The following is a 27,177-nucleotide window of genomic DNA, read 5'->3' as shown; positions in this document are numbered from 1 at the left end:
TGTTTTTGTGGTTATTTTGTTTGCACTTCAGTCTTCAGAGGCTGCAGCTGTGTTCAGTGCCACCCGGGGTGCTGAGTGCTGAACAGAGCTGTTCCGAGACCATCCCTGCTCCAAACTGCGTGTAGTGTCTAGACCAAGACAGACAGGCAGGTGTGAGAAATGAGGGTTGTCACCTCCCCGCTACGTGTGGCAGCCTGAGGTGTGGGGAAGGGCGAGTTCCCAAGGTCAGCCGACTTTGCACCAGAGCCAGAGATCTGAATCCCAACTATGGGAACAATCTGCAGCCTGGGAAAGCAGAGTGGGGTGTGCAACTAATGGCAAAATAACACTGACCACAAATGGCTTCGTGGCCTCAACTTTTACCTCTGTTTTGAAAGGTGTGTGTCTGATCTGCGTGCACAAAAAAGGGTGACTTTCCATCTGCTGAGCGTTTTAGGGTGAGGATAAAGGTTGTCACTGGCTAGCATGCCCTGAATCTCTCCTGCAGCGTGGGCACACTCACAGTGGGCAGATCCACGGGGAAATGTTGGGCTCAGCACCACGGGGCTGTTTGCTGAAGGTCAAACAGGAGCGGTGAGCAAAAGGAACGGCTGGGAGTGTGCGTAGGAAGACTCATAAACCGGCCAAGTGGCAGGAAAATGGCCTTCCCGCTGTGCCCTCGCTTCTGCTTTGGTTCCTGTGGCACTCTGGGGTGCAGTGGAGAGCCTGCTCCTTCCCCAGGGTGGGATAATGAGGGTTTACTCACTGGAGAAGGAGGAGCTGGAAAGCGGCGCTTTGTGTGCCGGCAGGATGGGCGCGTGGGCTTCCACGGAGCTGTCAGCGGGGACCGAGGGGCTCCAAAAATGGAAGCAAAACCTTTCAAAAATCCGTGTTTTGTGGCTGGCTTGCTTTTGTCTCCATGGATTGCTGCCTCTGTGGGCGAGGGGCCCTTTCAGCCGGGCTCCCGCTGCTCTGCTCTGCGGCCAGATGGGAGAACAAGTGGCTTTGTCTTGATCTGAGGTCCATTGTTGAGGTGCTTCCCTGGGGGTGGCAGGAGCTGATGGGAGGTGCTGAGCACAGAGGTGGGTTCTGCCGTCTGAAATCAGCAGCAGGTCCCCAGCTGTGGGGCTGAGGGTGCAGGGAGAGAGCTGGGATGGGGGTCAGGAGGAGGCAGAGGTGCAGAGGCGCTTGTGCATCCCCCCCGCAGGGGGAGCGTGGGGCACAGAGGGACAGCATCACACACACTGGGGCAAATACCCAGTGATGTGGTCAGGGACCATCCTCCAACCTTTTCCTGGGCACTTGGTGGGGCCAGACAGGCCTGTTACTGTGATGGTGACACATCCAGGCCTGTGGGAAGTGGCTGGAAGGGGACATGTTGTCCCTCTCCTCGTGGAAGCAGCTTTCTGCTCGGATTGCCCCCCAGCTGGCAGGTGTAGCTGAGGAAGGAGCAGCAGTTTTGGGGCTGGAGTGTACTGGGGTGGCGTGGAAAAAGCTGCCCTTGCCTTTGTGTGGTCTGTGAGGCTCAGTGCACCCCTGACCTCCTGATCCCTCCTGTAGTGCCACAGGAGGGACACCCTGCCCTGACCAGGCTCAGTGGCAGAGGGACCCTGGTGCACCCTCATAACTGGCTCTTTCTTTTCATTCCCCCTCATCCCGCTCCTGCCAGATGTCAGCTCTGATATGTGGAGCTCATTCGTGCTCCTGCCTCTCTCCCACCCCTCAAACCACCTCTGGGTTCTCCACCCCTTTTCCCTGCCCTTGGCATTTGATGTTTCAGACAGGCATATGGTGGCCGGCCTGTCTCCCTCGCTGCTCGTCCATCACCCGCTATTCACCGTGGCAGCCGTTCCCAAGGGACATTTGGGTTTAAAGGCTGAGATGTCCCCTCCTTTCCCCCCATTCCTACATCCTTCCAGCTCCCTTGCTGTAAAGCTGCTCAGAATGTTGTGTCATCTGTGTACGTGGCCGCGTTCAAAGAACTTTTCCTGCTTTTGGTGTCGCAGGAAAGAGGGAAGGAGAGGAAGGGAGGGAAGAGGAGGGGAGAGGAGGCACCAGCATCTTCCTCTTCAGTGGGGAAACTGCCTCAGTGAGCAGCCCTGGCACGTGGGCTGATCCATACCGTGTGCCTGGGGGATGAGTAGAGACCCCCACTCTTCTCAACTCACAGCTTCTTCTCAAGGTCTGCGGTAGAATCCTGAAAAGATGGGTGTATACACTGCTCAAATTTAGGGTGCAACATTGTGCTTTAGACGTGTTTCAGATGCACCAAAATGGCTTTAAACTGAAAGAGAGTAGTTTAGATTAGATATTGGGAGGAATTTGTTGCCTTTGAGGGTGGGTGGGCAGGCCCTGGCACAGGTTTGCCCAGAGAAGCTGTGGCTGCCCCATCCTTGGGAGTGTCCAAAGCCAGGCTGGAGCAACCTGGGGTAGGTGAAAGTGTCCCTGCCCATGGCAGGGGGTGGCACTGGATGGGGCTGAGATTCCATGATCCCGTGAATCTGGGGAGATCAGCCAGCGCTGCCTGTGGTTCTCCAGGCCTGTGATTTGGGAAGTGGCACCAACAGGAGGGTGCCTGCGTGGGGTGACGGGAAGGCGAGCGCGGGGTCCCGTCAGCTCCCGGAACATCCATCAGAACCACAGGGGGCAGGGTCAGAGCAGCTGCCAGGGGTGGCAGAGGTGAGACCAGAGGGCACTCAGCGTGTGCTGGAGCAATTACAGGGCGCAAGGATGGCTGAGGGATAGGTGCCTCCTCCTCGCAGGCCGTGGCAGCTCTCCAGCGTGCTGCTTGCCCCGGCTGTTGCTTTTGGGAAGTGTGTAGGAGGTGGGCAGGAGTGAAAGGTTCAGCTTGACTTGATGGCTTTCCATTAAGCTGTAAAGAAGGATCACAGGTACACAGCAGCCATCCGGTCTTTTCAACCTTCCCTCCGGAGACCCAGACCCCGCAGGAAGCCTCTTGTAGTAGGAAAATTCTTTTAAGCTCCAGATTTTTCCATTCCTGCCTTGATACTGCACACACACAAAAAAAAAAAAAAAAAAAAAAAAAAAAAAAAAAAAAAAAAAAAAAAAGGTTTTGCTGGTTTGCAAATCGGAGAAAGGGGAGGAAAAAAAAAATCTCTGTGACCACTGGACTGGTGGAGCTTAGACTCAGCCTTTTCAAACCTGACTTGTTTGCAGCTCTCTGTGAAGGGAGGTTGGTGAGGTGATACAAAATCCCCCGGACTGCAAATGTGTCCATCTGGAAACTGTGTTTATTTGATTTTTATTTATTTATTTATTTATTTATTTATTTATTTATTTATTTATTTAAAGCTGAGGTCCTGCATTCTTGGCAAAGGAGGGGAAACACCTCAGACCCTCTGAGTGGGCTGGGTTAGTGTTTCACATGGCACCTCGTCCCTGCTCCTGGAGGCTTTCAGAGCCGTTGGCAGAGCTGAAGGCTCAGCTCGCAGCGTGTGTGTCTCCCTGCAAGCTGGACCTGGCTCTGGCACAGAGCTGTGCGGGTCCTACGCAGCACCGAGGGATTGGTCTCAGCTTTGGATCATCACCACCTTGGATCATCACCACCACCTCGCCTGTGATAGCGCTGGCTCTCTCTTCCCAGAGGGGAGAGGGTTGCTCTGAGCTCGGCGTGGGCTGGTGACAAGTTCTGCAGTGACTGGGGGTGCAGGGGTGGAGAGCACGGAGGGGGAGGAATCAAATCTGCAGCTCAGAGGCTTGGGCAATTTTAAAATCCAGCAATTTAGCTCGGATTTTCACCCATTTTTTGCGAGTGAGTAGTAAAGCCGGATGGGTTGTTTGGTGGGGGATTTTTGTTTGGTTCCTTTTGTCTCTCGCTGTCTAACGGTGAGTCTCTCGTAGGCAGTTGGGAATTGCAGGGAGCTCAGGAAAAAAACCTGCTCACAGACAGCTCAGCTTCCCCATCACCACACACTGAGGTGACACAGGACCCCAGAAAGGGATGCTGAGCAATGACTCCAAGCTGACTGTTTTCTGGAACGCCATCCCTTTCTTTGGGATGGAAACAGAACCTTGTTTTTCTCCTGGGCTGAGCTCTCATCATACTGCACCCATTTAAATGTACACCTGACATTAAGGTTTATTAGGGGCTTTTATTTTAGGAAATGAACTTGCATCAATAAAGTGTTCTTAAAAGCCCTGGATGTTTTTAGCTGTACCTTCAGAATTGACTCCTGCAAACTCCTCAGATATCGAGCGGAGGTGAAGAGAGGAAGGAAGTCAGGCTGTGGGCAGAGTGAGCATTTATATTTTAGCCTGGAGCAAAGTTTGGGTTTTACCTTTCTCAGACGGAAGACAGATCCCCCAGTGCCAGTTCCTCCGGTGGGACTTGCTTTATAACCTTTAGCTGTAACATTGCAAAGAAGACTCTGACCTCTAAATATAGATTTGGATATTTATAAATGTGATGCTTTGTACACACAGCATTCGGTGGGATGTAAACAGCTCCAGCAAATTGTATTTACCTCCAGCATGGAAACAAATGCTTGATTGCATCACATGAGCTTGCTCAGTGCCTTTTATTTATATACTGCTGGCCATGCCAGGCAGGGAAGGGGGGAAGGCTTCCTTTTGTCTTTTGACCCCTAAAAGACCCTGGAGACTTCTCTCCAGCTACCATTTGCCCTCCTGTCAAGCCCTGTGGGAGGCTGTTTGCATCCTATTTTATAGACTCTGAGAATGTACAGATAAATACACTCATTTCAGAGTCACGTGCCCCGCTTTTCTCAAGAAAAACAGACGGCAACTTTATGATCTGAGTGATTTTATTTGAACACAGCTGCGGCCTTGTGATTTAAATATTTCAATAAATTTTAAACTAACTAGATGAGAGGAAGCTGCACAAGGAAAACAGGTTGGAGCACGGAAGGAGGATTCCCAGAGGGGAGAGGCAGTGTGGGCTCTGCATGGACGCTCCTGGCCTCGGCTTCCTCTCATGAGCAGCCCCTTGGCACCTTCCTCGGTCAGAAAACCCATCCCAGCATCCTCCCATCCTTGCCCAGATGCTCGAAGGGGGTGGAAGGTGCTGTTCCTTTGGGCCTGGGCTGGCTCAAACAGCCTGGGTGGAGCTGCTGAGAGGAGTTTCGAGGAGCTCCTTCCTTCAGCAGCCTGAATTCCCTGTTTTCCCGGGCTCTCTGATGCTGGGCAGAGGGGAAGGGGAGCTGCAGGAGGGACTGCAGGCTTGGCTCTGCTCTTGGGCTGGACAGTTTGGGCTGTTTTGAGGAGATCACAGCTTGGGTTTGTTGGGCTGTGTCCTCTCAAGTCTCCTGTTCCAGGGGATGACGTACCTGTGTGAATGTACCCGTGAGGGGAAGATTTGCAGATGAAAGCAGAGGTGCTACAAGCCAAGGAGGATGTTTCACATCCTAAAGCCACTGGCACCAGCCTGTTTCACACCATCATCCTCAAGCGCTGTTTGTGCCAAGTCCTGCTTCATCTACTTCATGGTCCTCCTCCCACCTTCTCCCCCTGTCTTGGCTTTGTTACCATAAATCTCCCCCATTCCTTGGTGTTTTGGTCCTTTTCTTGGACCTGGGGAGTGCAATTCAGTGTTTCTAGATGTTGTTTTCAGCTCTACCAGCTTTCGGTGCTTCTCATTACATGGGCTTTGAAAGGGCAATTTCCCCTGTGCAAAACAATTTAAAAGTCCACTTTTCAGGAGTAAAAGAGGCTTTGCAACATTGAAATCTCTTTGTAGCCTCAGACCCTTAATTATTTCCAGCTGGAGCTTCTTCATACGTAAAAAGAAGGTAAAGACTTTGTTCCTACAAGGCCAAGAGGTTTAATTTCACCTGGGGTTATTAAGAGTGGCAGTGACAATGCTGTTATTAATTACAAACAGTGTTTATGAGAGTTTGTCTTTCCTCGTGCCAACGATGATATTTCTTTTTTTTTCTCAAAGGTCCCCCTGTGTTCATTAAAAAACCTGTGGACCAAATTGGTGTGTCAGGAGGGGTGGCCTCCTTTGTGTGCCAAGCGACTGGAGACCCAAAGCCACGGGTCACCTGGAACAAGAAAGGGAAGAAAGTGAACTCTCAGAGGTTTGAGGTAAGAGATGCCCTCGAAATCTGTGCCTGTGTGAAGAGAGAGAGACTGACACAAAGCAGCCACTGCTCCTCTTGGGCCCTTCTCAGACCTGATAATAAAGGGAAATTTGGAAGGGGAGGAGTTTTAACAGCAGGAGGAGTGAAATGCAGGGTCTTGGCCATGTCAACAGCTGGGTTTGTTCCAAAGCAAGAGAGCACTTGGCTCACTTATGTTACTGGAGTTTTTCCTTTTGTTTTTTGGGGGGTTTTTTCCCCTTCCTGGGATATAATATAACTTCTTCGTTCCCTAAGAGACCCCAGCTAAGCTGGTGGTACTTCATCTCTGTAAATGCACCTTTCATCCCCATCCATGGCTCAGTATTTTAATCCTGGGACAGCCTGGAGTAAACATCCCAGTTGTTGGCAACCAGACCCAAGCAATTGGCATTGTTTAGATAGAAAGGAGAGTGGAGGAACAGGGACTGGGAGGTCATCCTGTGGAATTTGCTGTGGGACTGAGCCCTGCCAGGCAGCTGTGCGCTGAGAGGAGCTTTGTGGTGTCAGCTGCCTCTGCAGATGGAGGAACAAGGCGGGGGTTCGTTTTGATTTTGTTTTCCTTTGCTCCGTTTCCTCCTCCTTCATCCCAGTTGTGCTCCGAACACCCACCCCACACAACCACCGCCGAGGCCCCTTCTTTTCAGAGCCTTTGAGATGCACATGGTGGGACTTGTGCACGGTGGGATCCACCACAGTGGAACCCTTCAGCTTCTCCCTTCCTTCAGCTGGGTGGGAAGGCTGTTAAAAAAAACCGCGTGTAAGGGTTGTGGGGCCGCTGCTGGAGCGTGTTTGGGGCCGTGTGTGTCTCCTTAGAAGCTTCTACTTGCAACCCAAGGAGACTTACTCTGTGTTGTGTCTCCCTTCTCCCCCAGACAATCGAATTTGATGAAAGTGCAGGTGCTGTTTTGAGGATCCAACCCCTCCGGACTCCCCGGGACGAGAACATTTACGAGTGTGTTGCTCAGAACCCTCATGGGGAGGTCACTGTCCATGCCAAGCTCACCGTGCTCCGAGGTAAGGACCCCCTGCCTGCCCTGTGCCAGGCTCACAGTGGGACCCTCGAGCTGGGTGGGAAGGCTGTTAAAAAAATGCATGGCCGAGGCACAAAGTCCTCCTGTTTCTGGTTTGCTCTGACCTGTCAGGTCTGTTTGCTGTCCTTACCCCAGAGAGATGCAAAAATTGCTGTGTGAGAAACAAAGCTGAAACTGGACCACTTCAGAGGGGTTTGACTGGATAACATGTTGAGGTTCCTTCCAACCTGAATTATCCTGCTACTCCTATGATTTTCCCTCCCCTCCAAAAATTCCTTCCCCGGGTTCAGGAGCAGCACCAGAAACTCTTCATTATTCTCCTCAGAAATGTGGCACCAAGAAAACCTTTTTCATTGAGGAATCACTTAATGGGCTGGGGTTAAGATGATTTTTTCATCTGCATGGGTTTTCACACAGTTGGTAGCAATGGCAACCTCTTTTTCTCGTGCTAGATTCCTTCTGGGCATCTTCCCTCTTTCCAGAGGTCTTTTGCTCCGTGCACTCTCCAGGAAAACAGTTCCCCTCTCCATTTTGTTCTGATTCTTTTTTCCACTCGTCCCCATTGCAGAGAATGTTTACAGGGATGCCTCCTTCATGTCATCTGTTTGAAATATGCTCCCTGAACTGGATGTGGGGGAGGGAACAATATGCTGTTGCTCTGGATGCCTCTGGATGTTTGCTGTTACTACCCTGGAGATCCCTAAAATCGCTGTGTGAACGGCTGAGCGAGGTTGGGTGCTAAAACTGACCCATTTTAGGGTTTAGAACACCCATCAGCGGTGTTTTGTGTTCAAACCACGGGTGATCCTGGCAGGAAGGAGGTGGTGGAGAATTGCCTGAGAGCTCCCAGAAGAGTTTAGCTCGGGAGCATTGGCTGTGGATGGAGCCATGGGCTTTTTAATAGGGAGTAAGAGCCTTCCTTTCTGCAGTGGCCACATCTAACAGCAAACTCAGGAGCTCCAGGCAGCTTGTGACCCTCAGGCCGAGTGGTAGCTCTGCCCGTGGGCGTTTTGTTCAGCCGTTTCAGCGCTCCTCTGAAATCCTTTTGTCTGAACAAGGCGGCAAAGCACGTCCTTAATGCTGCAGAGCGAAACTGGTGGGCACGTCCCAAATGTAGAGCAGGAAAACAGAGACCAGACCTGAGGGGCACACGGCAAAACCCTCGACCTCCCCCCACTGGGGCAGGGAATATCCCTTCTGCTGCCCACCTGGCAGGCTCTGTGCTGCCTTGGAGGTGGGCCCGTGGTCCAGTCATGCCTGACAGATTTGTGTAGGTGCACTCAGATCTCAGTGCAGCTCCTCTGCCTGGCGTGGCATTTACCCTTCTGTTCGAGGAGCGTGGTGGGATGGATCTGTCAGGAGCTTGGAATGGCGCGGGATGACAGGAGTGTGTCTAACTGTGGTTATCCCAGAGGGCTGGGAGCCTTATTCCTCACACTTATTCCCACATATATTCCTTGGGAGCTGTGACAGTTTGGGAGAAGAGCCCCTGCAGTCAAAGTCAAAGTTTGTACCCTGTGAGCAGTGTCCAGGGAGGGTTCTCCTCCAGCTGCTGCCCTCAGCAATCCCCTGGATTCTCACAGTGGTTTTAAGGCTCTCTCCACCAAGGGCAAGCTGCAGGGTATGGAATCATAGAATCATTGAGGCTGGAAAAGACCTCCAAGATCATCGAGTCCAACCTGTGCCCCATCCCCACCTTGTCCCCCAGCCCAGAGCACTGAGTGACACATCCAGGCATTCCTTGGACACCTCCAGGGTTGGGGACTCCAAACCTCCCTGGGCAGCCCCTTCCAATGTTTACCAACCCTTTCTGTGGAGAAATTCTCCCTGATGTCCAACCTGACCTTGTACAACATGTGGCCATTTCCTGGTCTTCTCACCTGTTACCTGGGAGAAGAGACCAACCCCTACTTGGCCACAGCCCCCTGCCAGGGAGTTGTGGAGAGCAAAATGGGAATGCTGAGCTGAGCTCAGGGACTGTCCTTAGGGACCAGGGCTCTTGGTACGTGTCTTTGTGCAGCTCTTCTTCCTTCTGGGATCAGCATCATCCCTACGTCAGCCAGGGGCACAGATGACAACACAGGGGCTGCACCTTCCCACTGCCTGACTATTTCCACCCTTTGCTGATCCCACCAGGACATTCTGACTGTGTGCTGTGCTCTCACAAGCTCTCCTGTTCTGTCTGGGAGCTGGTTTGGGGTCTCTGTTTCTGACTGTGCTGCAGCAGTGAGGGTACCCGTCCATGGAGCTTGAGTGAGCAGGAATTAACTGTAGGGTGGGCCAAGACAATGCTGAAGAGCATCAGGGAAGCAGCTTTGATTGCAGACCCTCCCCTTCCCTGCTCAGCTGGAGTTATTCCATCCCTAATCGTTCCTCAGCTTTCACACAGCAAAGATTCTCTCCTCTTTATCCGCATTTTTAAGTGCTGGGAGAGTTAAAAGCACCAAGCCCAAATGCACTGATCTCCACCATGACAAAGTGAGCATGCTGGCAGCCGGGCCTCTCCTTCCCCTCCCCTCTTCTGCACTCACCCACTCTCCTGTTTGTCTTTTCTCTCTTCCTCTGCATGGCCTCCTCCTCCTCCTTCTCTGTCTCTTCTCTCACTTGCAGAACTGATGCTGAGCACAGAGAGGGGGCTGCTCCACGGCTGCTCCACAGCCTGGAGATGGATGGGAGCTGTCATTTGCAGAACCTGGTACCCTGGCACACTCGTGGAGTACAGAAACCTGGGCCCCAGCTGCTGCAAACTGCATGAGGCACTTTGGAGTAGCTCTGCAGCCTGTTGGGTGTGTGTTGTAATCACACATACGTGTCTGTACCTTTGGGCAGGAGCATTAGAGGGTTTCCTCAACACCAGGGCAGTCCCAGGAATGGAAAATAACACAGAAAATATTTTCCCTTTCTGGAAGAGAAAATAAAACATTCTTCCTTACTAGATGCAGCTGCTGAAGGGATTGAGGGTAAACCCCTTCTTGCTTATCCACGTGATTACCCCTGGATCAGACCCTGATAGAAACCCATGTGCCTTCACTTAAAAACAGGAAACTGCAGGAGAGGAAACCTTTGGGAGCTTCTGAGAAGCAAAGCTGTGATGGACAGCGTTCAACTCACACGGAGTCCCTTCCCACCAGCTCTTCTGCTGGCTTGGTTTGTCCTTCCTGCTCTGCTTCTCCAGGGATCCCAGTTTGGTAGGGCTGCAGAGACTGGCTGTTCTTTCCACAGCTGGCTTAGACAGAGTGCCTGCGAACCTGACTCCTGCAGAGCTCGAAGGGAAAAGGAAGACTGGTTTTGGGAAGCGTTTTCCAGTTGTTGTTGACTCCAGCTGCTGTTATTTTTCATTATAACTTGGGCAGGAAGGAAGGTAATTGGCACAGACATCCAGCTCTCAGTTGGTGGAGTTTCTCCAAGCTCCCCACTCCCAGGAAAGACGTTTGTATCTGTGTGTCCTGGGACAGATACAGAAACAGAGAGGTCGTGGACTCCCCACCTGTAGAAGTGTTCAAGGCCAGGTTGGATGGGGTTTGGAGCAACCTGGAATAGTGGAAGGAGTCCCTGCTCTTGGCAGGGGGTGGAATGAGACGAGCTTTAAGATCCCTCCCAACCCACACCAGTCTGTGATTCTGTCTGTATTTATCTGTGTCTACATTTATATCATCTGTATCCACAGATCCATATTATGATGATTATTATTACTTCCTGTACACAGATTATACTTTCCCTCTGATTCTTTAGTAGTCTGTGGGAGCTGGTAAGAGTTCTGTGGAGGTTACCCTTGTGAGCTGTTAGTAAATGCAATATGTTCCCATAAAAGCCAGTGATTAGTCCAGTTCAATGTCACGGAACAGGATTTACTGCGCCCTGATCCATCGCCTGCTCCCTCCTGGCCACTGCCTGCTGTTCCTGAGGGCTGCTGCACCCTGGAAAACTGAGGAGAGTGGGCTGTTAGACATGTCAGGGCTGTGGCACTCGCTGCTGGAGTATGATTGAGGCTGCTATGGGCAGCCTTTCAGACCTACTTCTTCTGGTGATTCCCTCTTGATTTCGTTTTAGGAAGTATTCGGACATTTCGCTACCATTTGCAGCCCGGAATTTCCCTCACACATTTCCTACTCCAGGAACACATCTGGTGTGGGCATGTGTAAAGTTCTAGCAAGATCCCTGCTGTTTTGTTGGTTCTTGTGTGTAATTGTTGGCTTTAAATCAGCCAAAGGTAAACAACAAGCGGCTCTGGATGCTCAGCAGAGAACAGCCAGTCCCAGGGGAGCACATGGGAGAGGGAAGCTGCCCCCTCTGAAATGTTACCTTGCCATTTGGAAAATTCCTGGCAGTCTTTCTTCAAACTTGACTTGTTTTGCTTTTCTTGTAGTGACCTGAAAATTGGACAACGTTGACAGCAGATTAGTTCTGTAACTTATGAATAACATCAAAGTCATTTTAACTCAGATGCCTGTAGAAGGAGGGCACACAGGGACACATTAGGGAATACAGGCATTACCTGCACTATTTTGGAGTCCAACACACATATCTAAGTGTGTATTTATTGCCTGTGAGCCTACAATTTTTTAATAACATTGTTAGGCTATTACTGTTTTCATAGTAAACCTTTCAGCTCCAAAGAAATGGAGTCACCAGAGCGTGTTAGTGAGACTCCTCCCTGCATTAAAATTGTCTGGCTGGGAAATAACAGGTACCTGAGGCACAGGTACAGGCACATAGGTGGAAATAACTTGTTGATGTAGTTTCCACAAGGTACATAGTGCCAGGATACCTGTTGGGGAGAGGACAGCTGTAGCTGTTCATAGACTTAATGAAAAGAACAGCAATAAGTTCAGGAGTGCTGGATTGTGATCCTGATTCTGCTTAAAAAGTCGTGTCACTCGAGCTGCTTCGTCTCTGTGTTCCTGGTTTTCCACCCTGAATGAGGACAGTCGACTGTGTAGAGACCATCCAGCATCCAGATCTCCAGAGGAGAGGGAAAAAAACCCTCCTCCTCTCCCCTTCAGAGCATCCTCGTGGCTTTCTGCACCGAGTCCATGGCGCATCTGTACACGCTCACACCCTCCTTCTCCTCTAAATTATTAACCAGCCGTGCACACCCTGCGGGGAAAAAGAGCAGCAGCAACACTGCTTTATCTTCCTTTATCATCCTCATTTCCAGCACAGCTAATTAACTAAACCCAGAGCTGCCACCTTCCAGAGTGATGAGGAGACAGGGAGCACCCCCTGTCCCCTCGCTGGGGCTGGGGGACCCTTGTTTGTGTGCCGGGGTTGGATCCAGGCGCGTCCTCCAGCACAGAGCGTGTCCTCGGGTAGGATTTATTATAAATGAGGGCTGAAGTGCTCTTTCCCCGCCTCTCTCCATCCCTCCTCCCCTATCCTTTCTCACCCTACTTGGTTCAGTGGCCTTGAGGTGATTCACCAGCTTTGGGGCGGGGCTTAAGCCGCTCGGTCCGAGCTCAGGTGTGAACAAGGTGTTGGGATGTTCCCTTCATGTGGCAACTGCAAGGCAGGAAAGTGTTTGCCTGCATAAACCAGCACAGTTTCCAGCAGCAGCAGCTGCCCAGATGTGCCCTTGAAGCATCTCCAGCTTGTGTCTGGTTCTTTTGTTCCTGCAGTTGTCTGAGCCGCTTTCAGAAAGAGAATTCACAACCCAAACCATTCCTTATTTATTCAGGAACAGGCTTGGGGTGGCGTTTGGGGATTGATGGGGAGGGTGGCAGGGGCTTGTGTGTGCATGTCTTGTGGGGATTGTGCTGAGGTTGTAATTGCATTATTACAGGGAATCCAGTTGTTAGGGGATGGAGGCAGTTTCACTTCCCTGGCAGGAAGGAAATCTGAGCACTTGAATCAGAGCAGTGTGTGATGCTCAGAGATGATCTGATCCTCAAATCTGATCACGCCTCTAGTCGCAGTTGTTTTAATTAAACTCAGAGGAATTCTGCACATTGTGCTGCAAGATTAACATTTTTTGTTTAATTAGAAACACTCGGTAATAGTAGTTGTACCAGGCCTCCCCCAGCACACGCACACACGTGTGCAAGCACACACACACACACACACACACACACACACACCCTGCCAGGCAGAGGGTTATTCTCTCTGTGGGTTAATTGGTACATGGAAGGAAGGGGCTGGGGTTGGAGGCAGGTGGAGCAGCATCACCAGGGAGCAGGATAGAAGCAGTGATCAATAATGATGTCATCTGCAGCCAATGCGGCAGCGGCTCCTCACCGCTTGGGCACGGCTGGGGAAAGAGCAGGAGGGAAGGGAAGACGTTAAAAGCCTGGCTGAAAGCTGTGCAGAGGCACAGCAATTCCCTGGGCCCCCACCCCTGCCCTGAGCTCACTCCTGGGGGGCTGGGGGTTTGCAGCACGGGAGGTTTGGAGAGCCCTGCGGTGCCCGAGCACAGCCTGGTGAGCTCAGAGGGCTGGTTCGGTGCCTGGTTAAAGGGGGAGGGTGTGTACACACAGTTCAGATTTAGGATGCAATGTTCTGCTTTAGAGGGGCTTTCAGATGCACCAAAATGGCTCGAAGCTGAAAAAATGGCTTTAAACTGACAGAAAGCAGGTTTGGATTAGATATTAGGAAGAAGTTGCTGCCTCTGTGGTGGGTGGGGAGGCCCTGGCACAGGTTGCCCAGTGGAGCTGTGGCTGCCCCATCCCTGGAAGTGTCCAAGGCCAGGTTGAACAGGGCTTGGAGGAATCTGGGATAGGTGAAGGTGTCCCTGTCCATGGCAGGGGTGGAATGGGATGAGCTCTAAGGCCCCTCCTTACCCAAACCAGTCTGTGGTTCTGTGACTCGCTGAAATTACCCCCTTGTGCAAGTGTTTGTCCATCCTGGGAGATCTGCATTACTGGAGCAGTTCTAATGCTACGTGGTTCTGTCTGTGGTCAGATTCCTGTGCTCGATGAGGAGAGGTGTGGTTAATACATTTCACTCTCCAGTGAGTCACAGTAGATCCTTTATAACTCTCCAACAATGGTCAGAGGCAGGAAACAATATACATTTTTAATCACACAATTGAGGCATTTTATCCTTCTTTTTTTTTCCCTGCAGTAGCTGTGCACTGCTAATAACAGAGCTGGACAGAGTTTCTTGGCCTCAGGTGTCAGAGCATCTCGCACACACCTTTAGCTGTGCCTTCAGGATTTCCTAGATTTTTAGAAGCTGAGTGTGAGGCACAGCAGAGTGAAACAGCTCTTGCCCAAATCACATGTGTTTGGAGCTCACGTAGAGCTGGGATCTAGTGATTCTGCTTCTCTTACAGGATGGAGCTCTGAGCACCCTGGTCTAGTGGGAGGTGTCCCTCACAGTAGGGGTTTGGGATTAGATGATCTTTACGGTCCCTTCCAACCCAAACCGTTCTGATTCTGTCTAAAGGCACCCACCACAGCAAGGCCACTCTTGTCCCACTCTCTCTGGGTTCAGCCATATGTGGTTTGGCTCCATTCCTCCTGATCCATCATGTGCCAGCCTTAGGAAGTGAGCTCTTGGTGTGCTGGCAGTTGGCAGGGTGGCTCCCAACCACGGCCAGGGGCTCCAACCCCGTCTTGGTGCTGCTGTGAGAGCTCCCATCGCTTTCAGTGGGGAGCTGGTTGGGGTGGATGTTGCCTTTTTAAAAATCCCACCATTTTTAAATCCTCTGTATTATAATTTCCCTTCTGTTCCCTCACCTGCTTTTGAGATGGATTCAACACCACGGACTCCCGAGGCTGAGATTCCTTGACACGGCTCATTTGAGATGATGGAAAATCCCTGGTTCTGATATCCTCCTTCCAAGCTGCCCTCCCACAAACACTCACTTTCTGGGGGGAAAAAATGGCATGTTCCAGAGCTGCATCAGCCAGCACGAGACAGCTCTTTTCCATTCCACAGGAGTTAAGAAGTGGTGACAAATATCACGGGGGAAGCACTGGGGTTTTGTGTGAGTTACCACAAATTAGTCAGCATTGGTCAGGATTGCCCTCCTCACCCTCATTAGGGAAGGCAAAGGCAGGACTGAGAGAAGCAGGAAGCTCAATTGAAGCTCAGCTGAGCCTCTCTGCTGGGTGCTGGTGCCACGTCCCTCTGCTTGGAGGGCACAGCACTTGGAATTAATAAATCTCGAAATCACAGCCTGGCTGACAGCGCTTGGCATATTGTTGTTATGTGTGTCCCCTCTGGTCACTGCAGCTGGATGAGATTTTCCTCTCCTTTCTCTCCCAGTCCCACTGTGTCTTTGACAGCCCTTTCCACGTGGGTTCTTTCATTATTCCTCCTGTGTAGTTTGTTTTGTGCTGTGAGGTTTGGAGGGGGGAAGGTGAGCCCTTTCCTTTTAACTGTGACTGTACAGACTGTTCTCTGCAGTGCAGGGAGCTTTGCCACCCCTGTGCACAGTTCTGCTGTAAAAACCAGTTAAGTGCCAGTCACTGACCTGACAGAGCTTCACCTGGAGGAACTTTGACACGATGACTCGAGCATAAATCCTGTGAGGAGCAGCTGAGGGAGCTGGAGGGGGCTCAGCCTGGAAAAAGGAGGCTCGAGGAGGGACCTTCTTGCTCTCTGCAACTCCCTGACAGGAGGGTGCAACCAGATGGGGGTTGGGCTCTGCTCCCAGGTGACAAGGGGAAAATGGCCTCAAGTTGTTCCAAGTAGTTCAGATTAGGTACTAGGAAAATTTCTTCACTGAAAGAGTGATTAAATATTGGAAGGGGCTGCCCAGGGTAGTGGTGGAGTCCCCATCCCTGGAAGTGTTCAAAGAATGAGTTAACATGGCTCTTGAGGACATGGTTTAGTGGGCAGGTGGGATTCGGTCGAAGGTTGAACCTGGTGATCCTGAAGGTCTTTTCCAGCCTTAATGATTCTATGAGTCCACATTCCTGTGCCCCAAAGGGTTTTAAAAATGGCATTAAAGTGTAGAATCTTCTTGTGGGACGTTAGATAATCACATAAAATGGACAAGCTGCTGCGTTTTATTGTATCGTGTGTTTTCACAACCCACATGTGGACCATTTACTACTTTAACTTGCAAGTCTGCCTGATGCTCTCCTTGGTGCGTTCACTGAACAGCTCCATTCACTGCCCTGATCCCTGTTTAACCCCTTCCCTTCATCGTCCCCCCTCCAGAGGACCAGTTGCCTCCTGGCTTCCCAAACATTGACATGGGGCCCCAGCTGAAGGTGGTGGAGCGGACCCGGACGGCCACGATGCTCTGTGCAGCCAGCGGGAACCCCGACCCAGAGATCACCTGGTTCAAAGATTTCCTGCCCGTCGACCCCAGCGCCAGCAACGGGAGAATAAAACAGCTGAGATCAGGTAAGGCCTGGCTGTGAGGCTGGAGGGGTTGGGACCAAGAGGTTTCTGAAGCAGAGGAGAGGCCTGATAGACACAGGCCCCACTGCTGTGGATGGGGCCATTCACTTTTTGTTGTTGTTGTTGTTGTTTTGGGACTCGAATTCTTACACATTCTTTCCGCTTGGAGCCCCCCTGGCCTTCTCCAACTGCCCAGCTGACGTGAAGGGAATGACAGCAGGGAAGCTGCTGTCCATCCAGAGGGCACTGTAGCTATCATCCCTGGATCTTGGTGCTCTTGCAGCTCAGGGGGAAACTGGGGCCTGGATGGGGAGCTGAGGGTTTGCTCCTCAGCCCAAGAACTGGGCAAGGAAGAAAGAACCACAGTGGCAGAGACGGCTTTTTAGGCCACACACCCCTGGTGTGGGGCCCGTGGCTCAGGCAGCCTCTTGCTGACAAGGCATGGTGGTGTAAGTGGAGCCTCCCAAAGCTGGTGTTGAAGAAGAAGAAGCTCTTGCAGGATCTCTCCAGTGTCACAACCCCACAGCCATCGCTGTGGAGCCGCTGGGAGTGTTCCGGAGTGACCCGTCAGCGCTCGGTGGCTCTGCCCATGGAGTCCATCCCCACCAACAGATGTACCCCAGCTCTGTGGCTCTTGTCAGTTTTCCATCTTTCCCCATCTGCTTGTCCATCTGTCTCTCCTGTTTGTTTTATGTTTGCTGGTTTTTTTTGTGTGTGTGTCTGTGGCAACGTGACATCTCTTAATATTCACGTTTCGGGAGCTGTTTTTATACTTGTTAAATCTGCCAGTTTACTGAGTGAGAGTGTGCAAGGAGGGCATAGGTGGATTTATTTTTGAGTACTACTGATAAAACACTCCCATTGAGAGCTGCAAAAAATGAGGCAAGCTTTGGAAGTTTTACCCCTTGACAAAAACTAACCCAGGAAATAATCCTTTTCACCTGCTGCTTGGACTGACTGCTTAGACCCAGCCTAAAGAAAACATGTCCAAGGTTGGACCTAGCAAGGACCAGCATCACTTCAGCTGCTCAGAAGATTTCTTCGGCCAAGAGAGATGGAGCATTTTTAAGTCTTTTTTTGGCAAAGAAAGGCATCGTTGTAGGGAAAGCAGAGGCTTCAGTGAAGCCACTGGGGTTGCTTTGTTTGTATTAGACCTTTTGTAAGGTGTCCAGTCGAGTAATAACCGACTGCTTCTGCCCAGATCTCTGCTGGCTCTGGGAAAATCAGTTTTGACTATGTCCTGCTGCATCTGAATATCAGAGCATGGAACCACCCGGTTTTTGTCTTGCCCTTTTTGGCGAAGACTCTACTAAAAATAATTATTTTTGGTTCATTGGGCCACCAGTGGAAAAGCTTCAGCGTAGCCCCAGTTTAATGCAGCTTTTACACACCTGCATAAATGCTCCTTATTCAGTGAAGCAAAGTTACAAGCAGATCCTTAAACTGCTTTGTGGAATTAGAATGGCTTGTTGAATCCCACGAACGCAGATGAGATTGACCTCCCTGTTTTATCATAACAGCTGAGGCAATTGCAAATAAAAAAAATCACTCAGCATAAATAATGAGAGGTAAACTAGAATTATATCATGCTCTGTGACCGTGAACTGAAGTGTGAGTAATGCCCAGGCAGATTATTTTTAATACATTCATCATCTTGCTAGAATGCCTTTACTCTTTAGCTGGGTTTTGATCTGGTGTTTTCCTCAGAGCCACCTGAGTGCTGCGTTTTTATTCCAGTGCATTGGTTGACCTCAGAGTGAACCCTTGGCCCTTCTGATAAATCAGAAGATACCTGCTGAGATTTAATCTCATTTGCAGCTGCTTTCAATTAGTAAACTGGTAAAACCCTGAAGCATCCCTGTTGTCCTTCAGGGCAGGAACCTGTTGCCTGGGTGGCAGGGAGTGCAGATCCCTGGGCGGTCGGGACTTGCCAGTTCTCCAGTTTCTACTTTCCGTGGCCTTTCAGAACTTGCATGTTCTGCAAGGAAAGGCCCGTGAAAGTGCAAAATCTGAACATTAGGGTCATCTGTACTGTGTCAGCACTTTGGTCTGTGGAAAAGGATTCTTTAACACCATGGCAGAGCAAGATTCAGGCACGGATTTGTGACCGGAACGTGAGGTGATGCCTGTTTGAGCTGCTAAAGTCAGGACTTAATTTAATACATTTATCTTTCCAGAAAACAAACTTTGCTGCATTGGATGCTCCAGGACACTGCTAACGAGCTTCAGTGTCTTTCACCCACAGGTCACCAGTGGAACTCCAGCCAACCTTGGGGTCACCAGTTACACCCAACTGAGGGTGTTTGAGGGGCCCTCTGGGAGCAGGGGTGCAGGGAGGAGCAGTGACCCTGCTGCTGAATCACAGCTTGGTCACTGCACTTTGTGCTAACAGAGCTAGGAAGATTTAGGAAGAAATTTTCCCATCTGAGGGTGGTGAGGCTTCAGGCTGCCCAGAGAAGCTGTGGCTGGAATTGTCTGGAATAGGACTTGGAGAAACCTGATCTGGTGGATGGTGTCCCTGCCCATGGCAGGGGGTGGAACTGGATGGGTTTAAGGTCCCTTCCAACCCAAACCATTCTGGGGTTCAGTGTAGAAGCCAGTGACTGTGCTGTCCCCAAACATGTGCCTGTGTTGCTCCCTGATGGAGTCTGGGAGAGGCTGAGGGAGCAGCAGGACAGGACAGTCCCAAATTCCACCCCGGAGATGAAGTCATCAGGATGGCAGCCATGCTGCTGCAGTACAGAGGGTGCTAAGAACCGGATTTTTATCAATATATGAGTTAGTGCTAAACATGCAAATGAATTCATTAAAAGGAACAAGTGAAATGCCATACAGGGAACTCTGCGAAATCAGGAACCGTGTCCAGATTCGGTTCTCATTTGTATTAAATCTGAATGTTTGGCTGGCAACATAAACGGGCCCCTGAGACCACAGTCATTATATTCCCATCATCCTGGGGACCCATTTGTGACATGGGCCTTCAATCTAATCAAGAAACACGTGATATCTCATTAACCACAGTGGCTTTTCTCTATCTGGTTTTTTTTGCTCCCCTCTTCCGTCTCCAGATAAACTTCCCAACCAGCTGGAAATCTTTTAATGCTCGGGGGTTTGGCTGAGTGAAAAGCTGAGTGGTCAGGAGGGGGAGAATGGGAAGAAGCTCTGTCTGGGCTCCTGCTTGCCTTAGACGACACGAACGTCTCAGCCTTAGAGACCTGGGTTGTACAGGAGTTTTAAGTGGTCTTGGAAAATGGATGTTTCTGCTTATCTCGGGACATTTGAAGCAGAAGGCAGAGCCAGTGTCCTCTGCTCAGCCGTGCCATCTAGGGGGGACACTGGAGGCAGCCTCCAGCCACCCTCCTCACCACAGAAATACTAAAACCTTTTGTGTCTTGTGTGTGTGTCTTCTGTTTTCTAAGTAACTGGCTATAACAAGCTTTTCTTTTCTTTTCTTTTTTTTTTCTTTGTTTTTCACCTTTTTTTAACATTCAGAGACCTTTGGTAAGTTTGTTCAATTAAAAAAAAAAAAAAATTAAAAATCAAACCAAAAAACCCCAAACCTGCTAATGTGCAGATTTGTAACCCTTGCCCTTTAAACTAATTCCTTTGTAACAGCTTCTTGAGAGGCATGCTCTGCATTTCTTCTACTAACTCCTTTCAGTAGGGATGTTCTGCCCTCTAAATTAATTTCTGCAGGGGTATTGCAGGCTACAAAAAAAAAATAAAAATAAAAAAGAATAGTAATAACAATTCCAATTAATTTATCTGTATAAAGAGATAACAGCTAAATATAAACCTCCATAACATTGGATAGATTTTTTTTTTTTTTTTCGGTCTCTTAGCAACAGTTGTCCTGGAATTCCCCAATTACACAATAGCTTGTACCCTGGAACTGTGATAATTGTGTTCACACCTGCAGGAGGTCCTGGAGTTTCACATCTAACAGGGTTATTGGCATTTTCAGGAGGGAGAGGTGGGGGTGCAGCGTTTCCAAATTGAAGCCGTAAATCACAGGTCAGTGGGGAAGGGTTGAGGGTAGAAATTCCAGCCCCGCTTTGCCCCTCTGGATCCTCTCCATCCCCGGAGAGGGCAGAGGAGCCCGTCTGCAGGGGCTCACACGTCACATTTCCTGCCTGTGCCAAGTGCCCCTTTGTTAGTGGAGATGCAGGAATTGCAGCTGTCAGCCAGGATCCGGAGTTTTCCGATCGCGGGAGCTCCCTTGATGATTGCTCGCTTGTTTGGAGCAGAAAGCTGCGTCCAGCCCTGGGGAGAGGAGCTCAGCACACACATGTTCCCACACGTGGCCCGACAGAAGGTGGGGATGTGTTTTCTGTCATTGCCATGGCAATGGTGACTGTCCTCCTCTCCCTCTTTTCAGGGCTTGGAGAATCCGGAGGCGGCACAGCGTGTGGGGAATCAGAGGGGGAGGGATGGTGGGGAGCAGACCCCCATCCTCTGTCAAAGAGAGGGGGACACCTGCACGGGGAATTCTGCCTGGCACCATCTTGGGCATTTATAATCCAGAGACAAGACCTTTAAGCTGCCTTTTGCCTCTGCTGCTAAACCCTGGGCTGGCCATCTGGGCTCAGGCAGCCTCAAAATTTGCCCTAAATAGGCAGATCCTGCAGATCCTGGGAGGGCTGTGGAAGGCAGTATGAATAGTTTGCACGTGGCATCTCAAAACCAGCTTTTCACTTGGAAAATCAGCATCCAGTGCGAGCTGTTCCTCCTTTAGCTCTCCTGCAGAGCTGGTGCCCTTGCTCTGCCCTGGACACTGGGCAGCCTCGTGCACTCCCTCGTGCTCACCAGGCGAGTCAGGTACTGAGCACGGGGTCCTCCCCTCCACCCCTACGACCCCATCTCGAACCTTACAGGGCCTGTCAGAGTCCCTCAGAATAATCAGTCGAGTTCACACCCTCTTCCAGCACCGTTCCTGCTGCCCCTGCGTTGAACATGAACCTGGTTAGATGTGAAACTCCCAACGGTGAAAATCTACCATCTGTGTGTGGGCCACCACCCAAACTGCTGCTCTTGCCGTGCAAGTTAATCAAACTCATCCTGACTGAATTTCTGTGCCCAACCCTCCTCCAGTCCCTGGTGAGGGGCATCTTCCTAAACCTGTTCTGCTCCTCACCTGTGTGCCAGAGTTAGACCTGGAAAGCCTGAGGTGCCGCTGCCTGGCTCATCTTGCTCTCCCAGAGCGCTGTCTCCAGGAGCTGCTGACAGCCCATTCCCAGGGGCAGGGCTGATGCTGAGAGGGAACAGGGAATGGCTAGCCTGCAGTGACACAAGAAGGTAACACTGCTGTTGTGTCTGTGCTTGCACAGCTCTAACTTCTAGCATGTTTCTCCTGTCAATTAGAGTGAACTTTTCAGGAAACTGCCAGGCTTAGCCAAGGCCAAAGAAGCTTTTCGAGTCATGGGTGATGTTGGGGTCTCTTCCCCTCCTCTCCCCTCTTCCCATTAACCCTGTTCCATACTGGTGCCACAGATGGCAGATTTTCACTCCAGTTTTGAGACAGAAGGATGTATCAGAGGCTGTTTTTATTTCCACTGAACTCAACTATAACCCTTTGCTGCTTTCTCTCTCTCTCTCTCTCTCTCTCTTGCTTTTTAAACCTCCCTGCCATCTCCTGGGTGGGGATCTGCCCAAGTCCTCGCTCCCCCACCTCTTCCAAGCGCTGTCTCTCCAACCTCTGTCCTGAGAGCTAACCAACCTGCTTCATTAACCTTAGCTAGTTCCTAACCCTAACTAGATGCTAACTTTTCTCTAGCCAATGACCTAACCTCTTTAACTAGAAGCTGAGTCTAACTAGAGTCTAATCCCTAACACTAGAATGCCTCTCTTCCCTCAGCTCCTTTGAAAAATAAAGATGAACTGTAATCAATATCTCTATATTTTTACCTTCTATCCTGAGAATGGAGGATTGAACCGCAGCAGAAGGATGAGCAGGGCTGAAGGATAAGGAGGGAAGGGTGTTGGTTTTTTTGGTGGTTAAGGCAGAAGATTGGCACGGAGGAGGCTTTGACTCCTGTTCTTGCCTCTGCCACAGACTTCCCTCCGTGACCTTGGGCAAGTTGCTTCACCTCTACCTCGATTTCCCCACGTGTAAAGAGGGGTAATAACTCTGCTGTACCTCAGTGGGGGAGAGGAGAGGGGGAGAGGCTGATATTTCTCATTTAATGTGCTCCACAGCCCTGGCTGGGAGATGCTGCAGAGCGGCAGCGGTGTCACCACCGCAGAGGAGACACCACTCTTGCATTTCTCCCTGGGGAGAGACAACAAATACTTGGCCTTGCGGGATCTGCCCTGTTCTCAGGATTGGGGGTAAAAACCCACCAACTGAACCCCCTTCTTTGATAAGCTGTGTGACACTTTTGAATGCCCCCGTGAGCAAAAGGACCTGCCGTGTTTTCAAAGGAAGATGGTTTGGTTGCAACCTCAGGAGGTCAGATGAGGGGGGGGGACAGTGATTTTGCCCCTGACTGTGGCCTGGTTCACCCACCAGCATCGCTCCCTCTCACCTGGGAGAGACCTGAACGCTTGGGTTGGGCTCTTGGACACAACAGGAGGGGGTTGGAATAAAATAACCCAGGGAAGATGCAGTCAGGAGGCCAGTGTAACAGGACTGCTCTCTCCATACAGCCCCCTCCTCCCTGGCATCAGGGGGTCCCAGAGCAGCTGCAGGAGGTACCCAGGTAGCCCTGTCCCTGTGCAGAGCCGTGAGGGATGACTGAAGGTCCCGAGCAGGACATGTCCTGAATTCCTTGCACATCTGTGCCAGTAACTAAAGTTTGGAACTGGGAATTTGCTAGCAAAGGTGGGATCAAACCTGCAGCTTGGTGTGATGCGAGGTCCTGGATGTCCCCCTCCCTGTCTGGGCTAACAGGGCCGTAATGCCAGCCCTTTTTTTCCCCAGGAGTGATGAAGGTAAACACAGGGTCATCACATGTTCTGCAAGTAGCAAACAGTAATGTTAGCTGAGAGCCTGAAGATTATCTTTGCATTCTTAGCAACAAAATGGAGCCAGTTTTAAGACTTTTCAAGCCAGGTGCCACAGAGGCTCTGCAAACAGCCAGCTGAATTGGACTGCTTACAAGGGCACCCCTACCCTAAGCACACCAAGCCCTCTTCAGTGTCCCCGTTATTTAAGGTGAGGTAGAGCAGGAGGTTTCCTACTGGGAACTGTCTTCCTTGACTCAGGTCCTTTTCCCACGGGCAGTGCAGGTGTTTGGGGTTTTACAGTCTTTTCACTCATTTTCTTTGTTTCCTTTGCAGAAGGTACACCGATCCGAGGTAAGACACCCCCAGCTCACTCACTCACCCACTCTCCAAACACTTCTCTCCACTCAGACCCCGTTTCATTGCCCTGTGCTCAATACAGATTCGTGGTGTTGTTATGTTTTCTTGTCCTGCTTCACCTCTGGATATTTCTTTTTTTTTTTTTTTCTACCTGTCTTTATTTTATCTATGGTTATAATGTCCTTTTTTGTTTGCTGGGTGCACTTGGTAATACTGATACTGTTATTCTAATAACGTCTCTGGCTGTGCTGCCTCAGATTTATGGCAGAATTTTAAGAGCTAATCTCTCCAGGACTATGAAGGACTGAAGTTTATCTCGAGCATTAAATGTTATCAAAGCCTTGGTAAATACTTAGGACCTTCTCTTGATTGGTGCAAAGTGCTCCCAAGCTGCTGATGGTGGCAAGAGTTTTCCGGTCCTTTGCTCAGGCAGATCTTCAGCACTTACCAGCTCAACCTATTCATTTGTTTGGCTCCAGAGCCTCTTTCCACTTCCTCCCCACTCTCTTACCCTTAGGTTTCTCTGGGAAAGATCCATGGTAAGTAGCTTCTGCACTGTCTCTTTAATGGAGTCCAAAAGCACTTGACCTCAAGCTGTCATTGAAAGGCAGAAGGAATTGGGTGTGTACCCCTTGGAAGACCCTGCTTTGGTTTTATGTCCGCTGGCACATTTAAAATTCCATAATTCTCTGCTGGTAAAAGCAACAGGAGGTGCTGTAGGTGAGATTTACGTTTTTCACACATCATCTCTCCTGGCTCCTGACAAGTGCCGAACGCTCCTCGCCCTCTCTGCAGTGTCATTTCTGCCACTGCCTCGACCAGCAGAGCTGCAGAGGGCAGGGTGGAAGGGGGTGGGAAGCGGGCAGGATGGAAGGGTTGAGTCCCTATTCCCCTTGGGAAGCTTCCCACTGCAGTCCACGGTTCCCTTCCTGCTCTGCAGAGTGGCTTCATCTGCCCTGTGTGCACTCAGACAAGCGATGCTCGTGAGCCTCGCAGCAAACCTGTCTGGAACCGGTGGAAACAACCCACACATTTGTCCAAATGAACAGAAATTTCTGGGAAAACTCACTGACCAGCTCTCCACCCAAGTGGAGCTCTCTGAGGCAGAGCTGGAGCTGTAATTCCATATGAAATTTCTCTCAGCTGGGGGCTCAGTGTGAAGCTTCAGTGAGGTTGGGTTGGGTTTTAACTCTTGTTATGCTGAAAAGACCCACAGATTCTTTTGGAATGAATTTCGTTCGGTTTAGTGGCTCGGATGGTTTGGGGTTTTTTTTCTTTGGGTTTTTAACTCTGCCTTTTCTGCTTTTGGGAGCTCCCAGGCACAGTGGATGCTGGTGGGAATCTCACTCACCCCATCCCTGTCCTAAATACTGTCCCAGCCTCACGTTCCCCCCCCCAAGATCATTCCCACCCACGCACACGCAGAGGAACGTGAGCTCTGTGTCCTCCTCAAGTGAACACGCTGGTTTTTCCTTCCTGAAAAGGCTGTATCTGCACCCAACAATGATCTCATTTGCACTCTTCTCACTTAAGATTTTATCAATACTATTACACCGAGCTGGAATTGTTTGGTTTTTGTATTTAGGGTTGTATTGTTTTGTTTTTTTTTTTTTCCCAGAGATGGGAGTTAAGAGTCTTACCACATGTGAGCTCTGTCCATATCTGTAGTATAATCATGTACTCCTAATACATAAAACATTTGAGAGCCTGTTGAATAATTTATGTAGTATGTATTTTAACTGGAGTTTTGCGGGGATGAAGCCTTCTGAGGTAAATGAGGCAATTTTCTTCCATGTACTTCCATGCTGCATCCCTCTGCATATTTGCTGACAGGAATCTTTAGTTTGGGCTCTGGGTGTATTCTTGTAGCCTGCAATAATGTATAACTTTAAGAAAAACCTTAATCCTTTTGGCCTAGGTGATGGAAACCACGCAGGCAATTTCGAAGTTCCAGTGCAGTGTTTAGGGGTTTTCCCTGGGGAATATTCACTATCAGTAAGGGGCTTTGCACAGGGACTCTTATCTCCCTTAGGCTTCCTGGGAAGCAGGTATTTGAGCACAAAACAAAGGCAGCTGGTGATAGAAATTCCCCAGGCAGTGGGTGACAAAGCCTTTTGCTTTTATGGTCACTGCTTCAAATTGAGCAAGGGAAAAGTCAACTGCCTGCTGATGGATTTCCGGGGCTCACGGTAATATGGATTATTGAGGCTGATTTCGGGAGTTCTGGTGCAGAACGCCTGCATTGCAGAAGCCACAAAACTTGGTGCTTTTGCTGATGGGTTCAGGACAAAGAGTAACTCCCGATACGGCGGGGAGGGGGGGGATTAAATTCTCTCATCATGCCGGGTACGTGTCCAGCCATAACACTGAGCCCAGCCTCGAGCCGGTGGGCTCGGCGTTCCCAGGGAGGAGGCAGCAAAACGCCGAGGCTGTTGCAGTGTCTCTCAAAGCAAAGTGGTGATGATGGTGTCTGTGCTGCGGTGTTCTTCTCTCCCCAGGTGGGCTGCAGATCGAGAGCAGCGAGGAGACCGACCAGGGGAAGTACGAGTGCGTGGCCAGCAACAGCGCCGGGGTGCGCTACTCCTCCCCCGCTAACCTTTACGTGAGAGGTAGGGAGCACATCGGCTCACTGGCACACACCTCCCTCCTTCCCCACCCCGGGCCTCCCTCGTCCCAGCTGTCCCATTCCATCCTGGCCCCCCAGCAGGGGAAGTGCTGGTGGTGACCCCAGAGCCTGCAGAGGGATCCCGATGTGCCCCTAGTTCCTGCCCGTAGCCGGCGGCTCCTGCTGCCCCGCCAGCAGCGCAAGGCTGTGTCACCCACAGAGGAGCCAAGTGCCACCCAAAACAGTGCCCCCCCAAAATCTGCCAGCGTTTCAGCCTGCAGAGCCCAAAAAGGGGAATGAATCACTTTGGCTGCAGAGAGGCCCCCAAATCCCCCTTTCTCCCAAAGGATCCCCTCTCTGGAGGCGGGAATGTTTCAGTTCTGCTGGTGTGGGTGTGAGAGGAGGGGAGGACCCTCTCAGCCCCTTCCACGGAGCTCTGTATCCCCAGACCTCACCAGGTTGCAGCAGGAGGTTGCATTGTCACTGCTCCCTTCAGTCCCAGCTGGTTTTCCCTTTGCCAGCAGTAAACTGTCCCTGGTTCCTTGGGAGTGGACACTGGGCATGGAGAGCTGGAGAGGGCCAGCAGCCACCCCTGCCTCAGTGACAATCCCTTCACCCCGTAGCAGGGGGAACAGATGACAGGGGGAGGATTGGCTTCTGCTCGATGCCCCCTCGATGTTCTCCCACCCCTTGGGCCAACAGCCTCTCTGCTTTCTTCATTATTTTAACCTCTCTGACCTGTGATATTTTGTGTGTAGCTTTGGTTTAACATCTTTCCACAGCAAAGTCCCTTTTGGTAATGGGAGAGCGGGGCTGGTCCTTCTCGCTTTTTTTGAAAAACAAACTTAACTAACAAAAAAAAAAAAAA

The 27,177-nt window shown here is 50.7% G+C and overlaps 1 protein-coding gene across 15 annotated transcripts in view; it reads left to right on the top strand.

Moving 5' to 3' along the window:
- Positions 1 to 27,177, top strand: part of PTPRS (protein tyrosine phosphatase, receptor type S) — a 97,542-nt gene that overhangs the window by 12,017 nt on the left and 58,348 nt on the right. For 9 of the 15 annotated variants that reach the window (XM_027903648.1, XM_027903636.1, XM_027903649.1 and 6 more), the window contains exons 2-7: positions 5,900 to 6,045; positions 6,953 to 7,094; positions 16,217 to 16,405; positions 19,895 to 19,903; positions 23,681 to 23,698; positions 26,203 to 26,313. In XM_027903648.1, coding sequence (XP_027759449.1) covers positions 5,900 to 6,045; positions 6,953 to 7,094; positions 16,217 to 16,405; positions 19,895 to 19,903; positions 23,681 to 23,698; positions 26,203 to 26,313 — 615 coding nt within the window. The remainder of the gene's footprint in view (positions 1 to 5,899; positions 6,046 to 6,952; positions 7,095 to 16,216; positions 16,406 to 19,894; positions 19,904 to 23,680; positions 23,699 to 26,202; positions 26,314 to 27,177) is intronic. The other 6 variants (XM_027903651.1, XM_027903645.1, XM_027903644.1 and 3 more) reach the window with 1 other exon arrangement.

This window comes from Empidonax traillii, unplaced genomic scaffold (genome assembly GCF_003031625.1).
Source record: "Empidonax traillii isolate 1590-97213 ecotype Southwest subspecies unplaced genomic scaffold, ASM303162v1 scaffold986:size372637, whole genome shotgun sequence".
Classification (NCBI taxonomy): Eukaryota; Metazoa; Chordata; class Aves; order Passeriformes; family Tyrannidae; genus Empidonax; species Empidonax traillii.
Note: the sequence above shows the minus strand (reverse complement) of the source record. Positions and strands in the feature narration are given on the sequence as shown.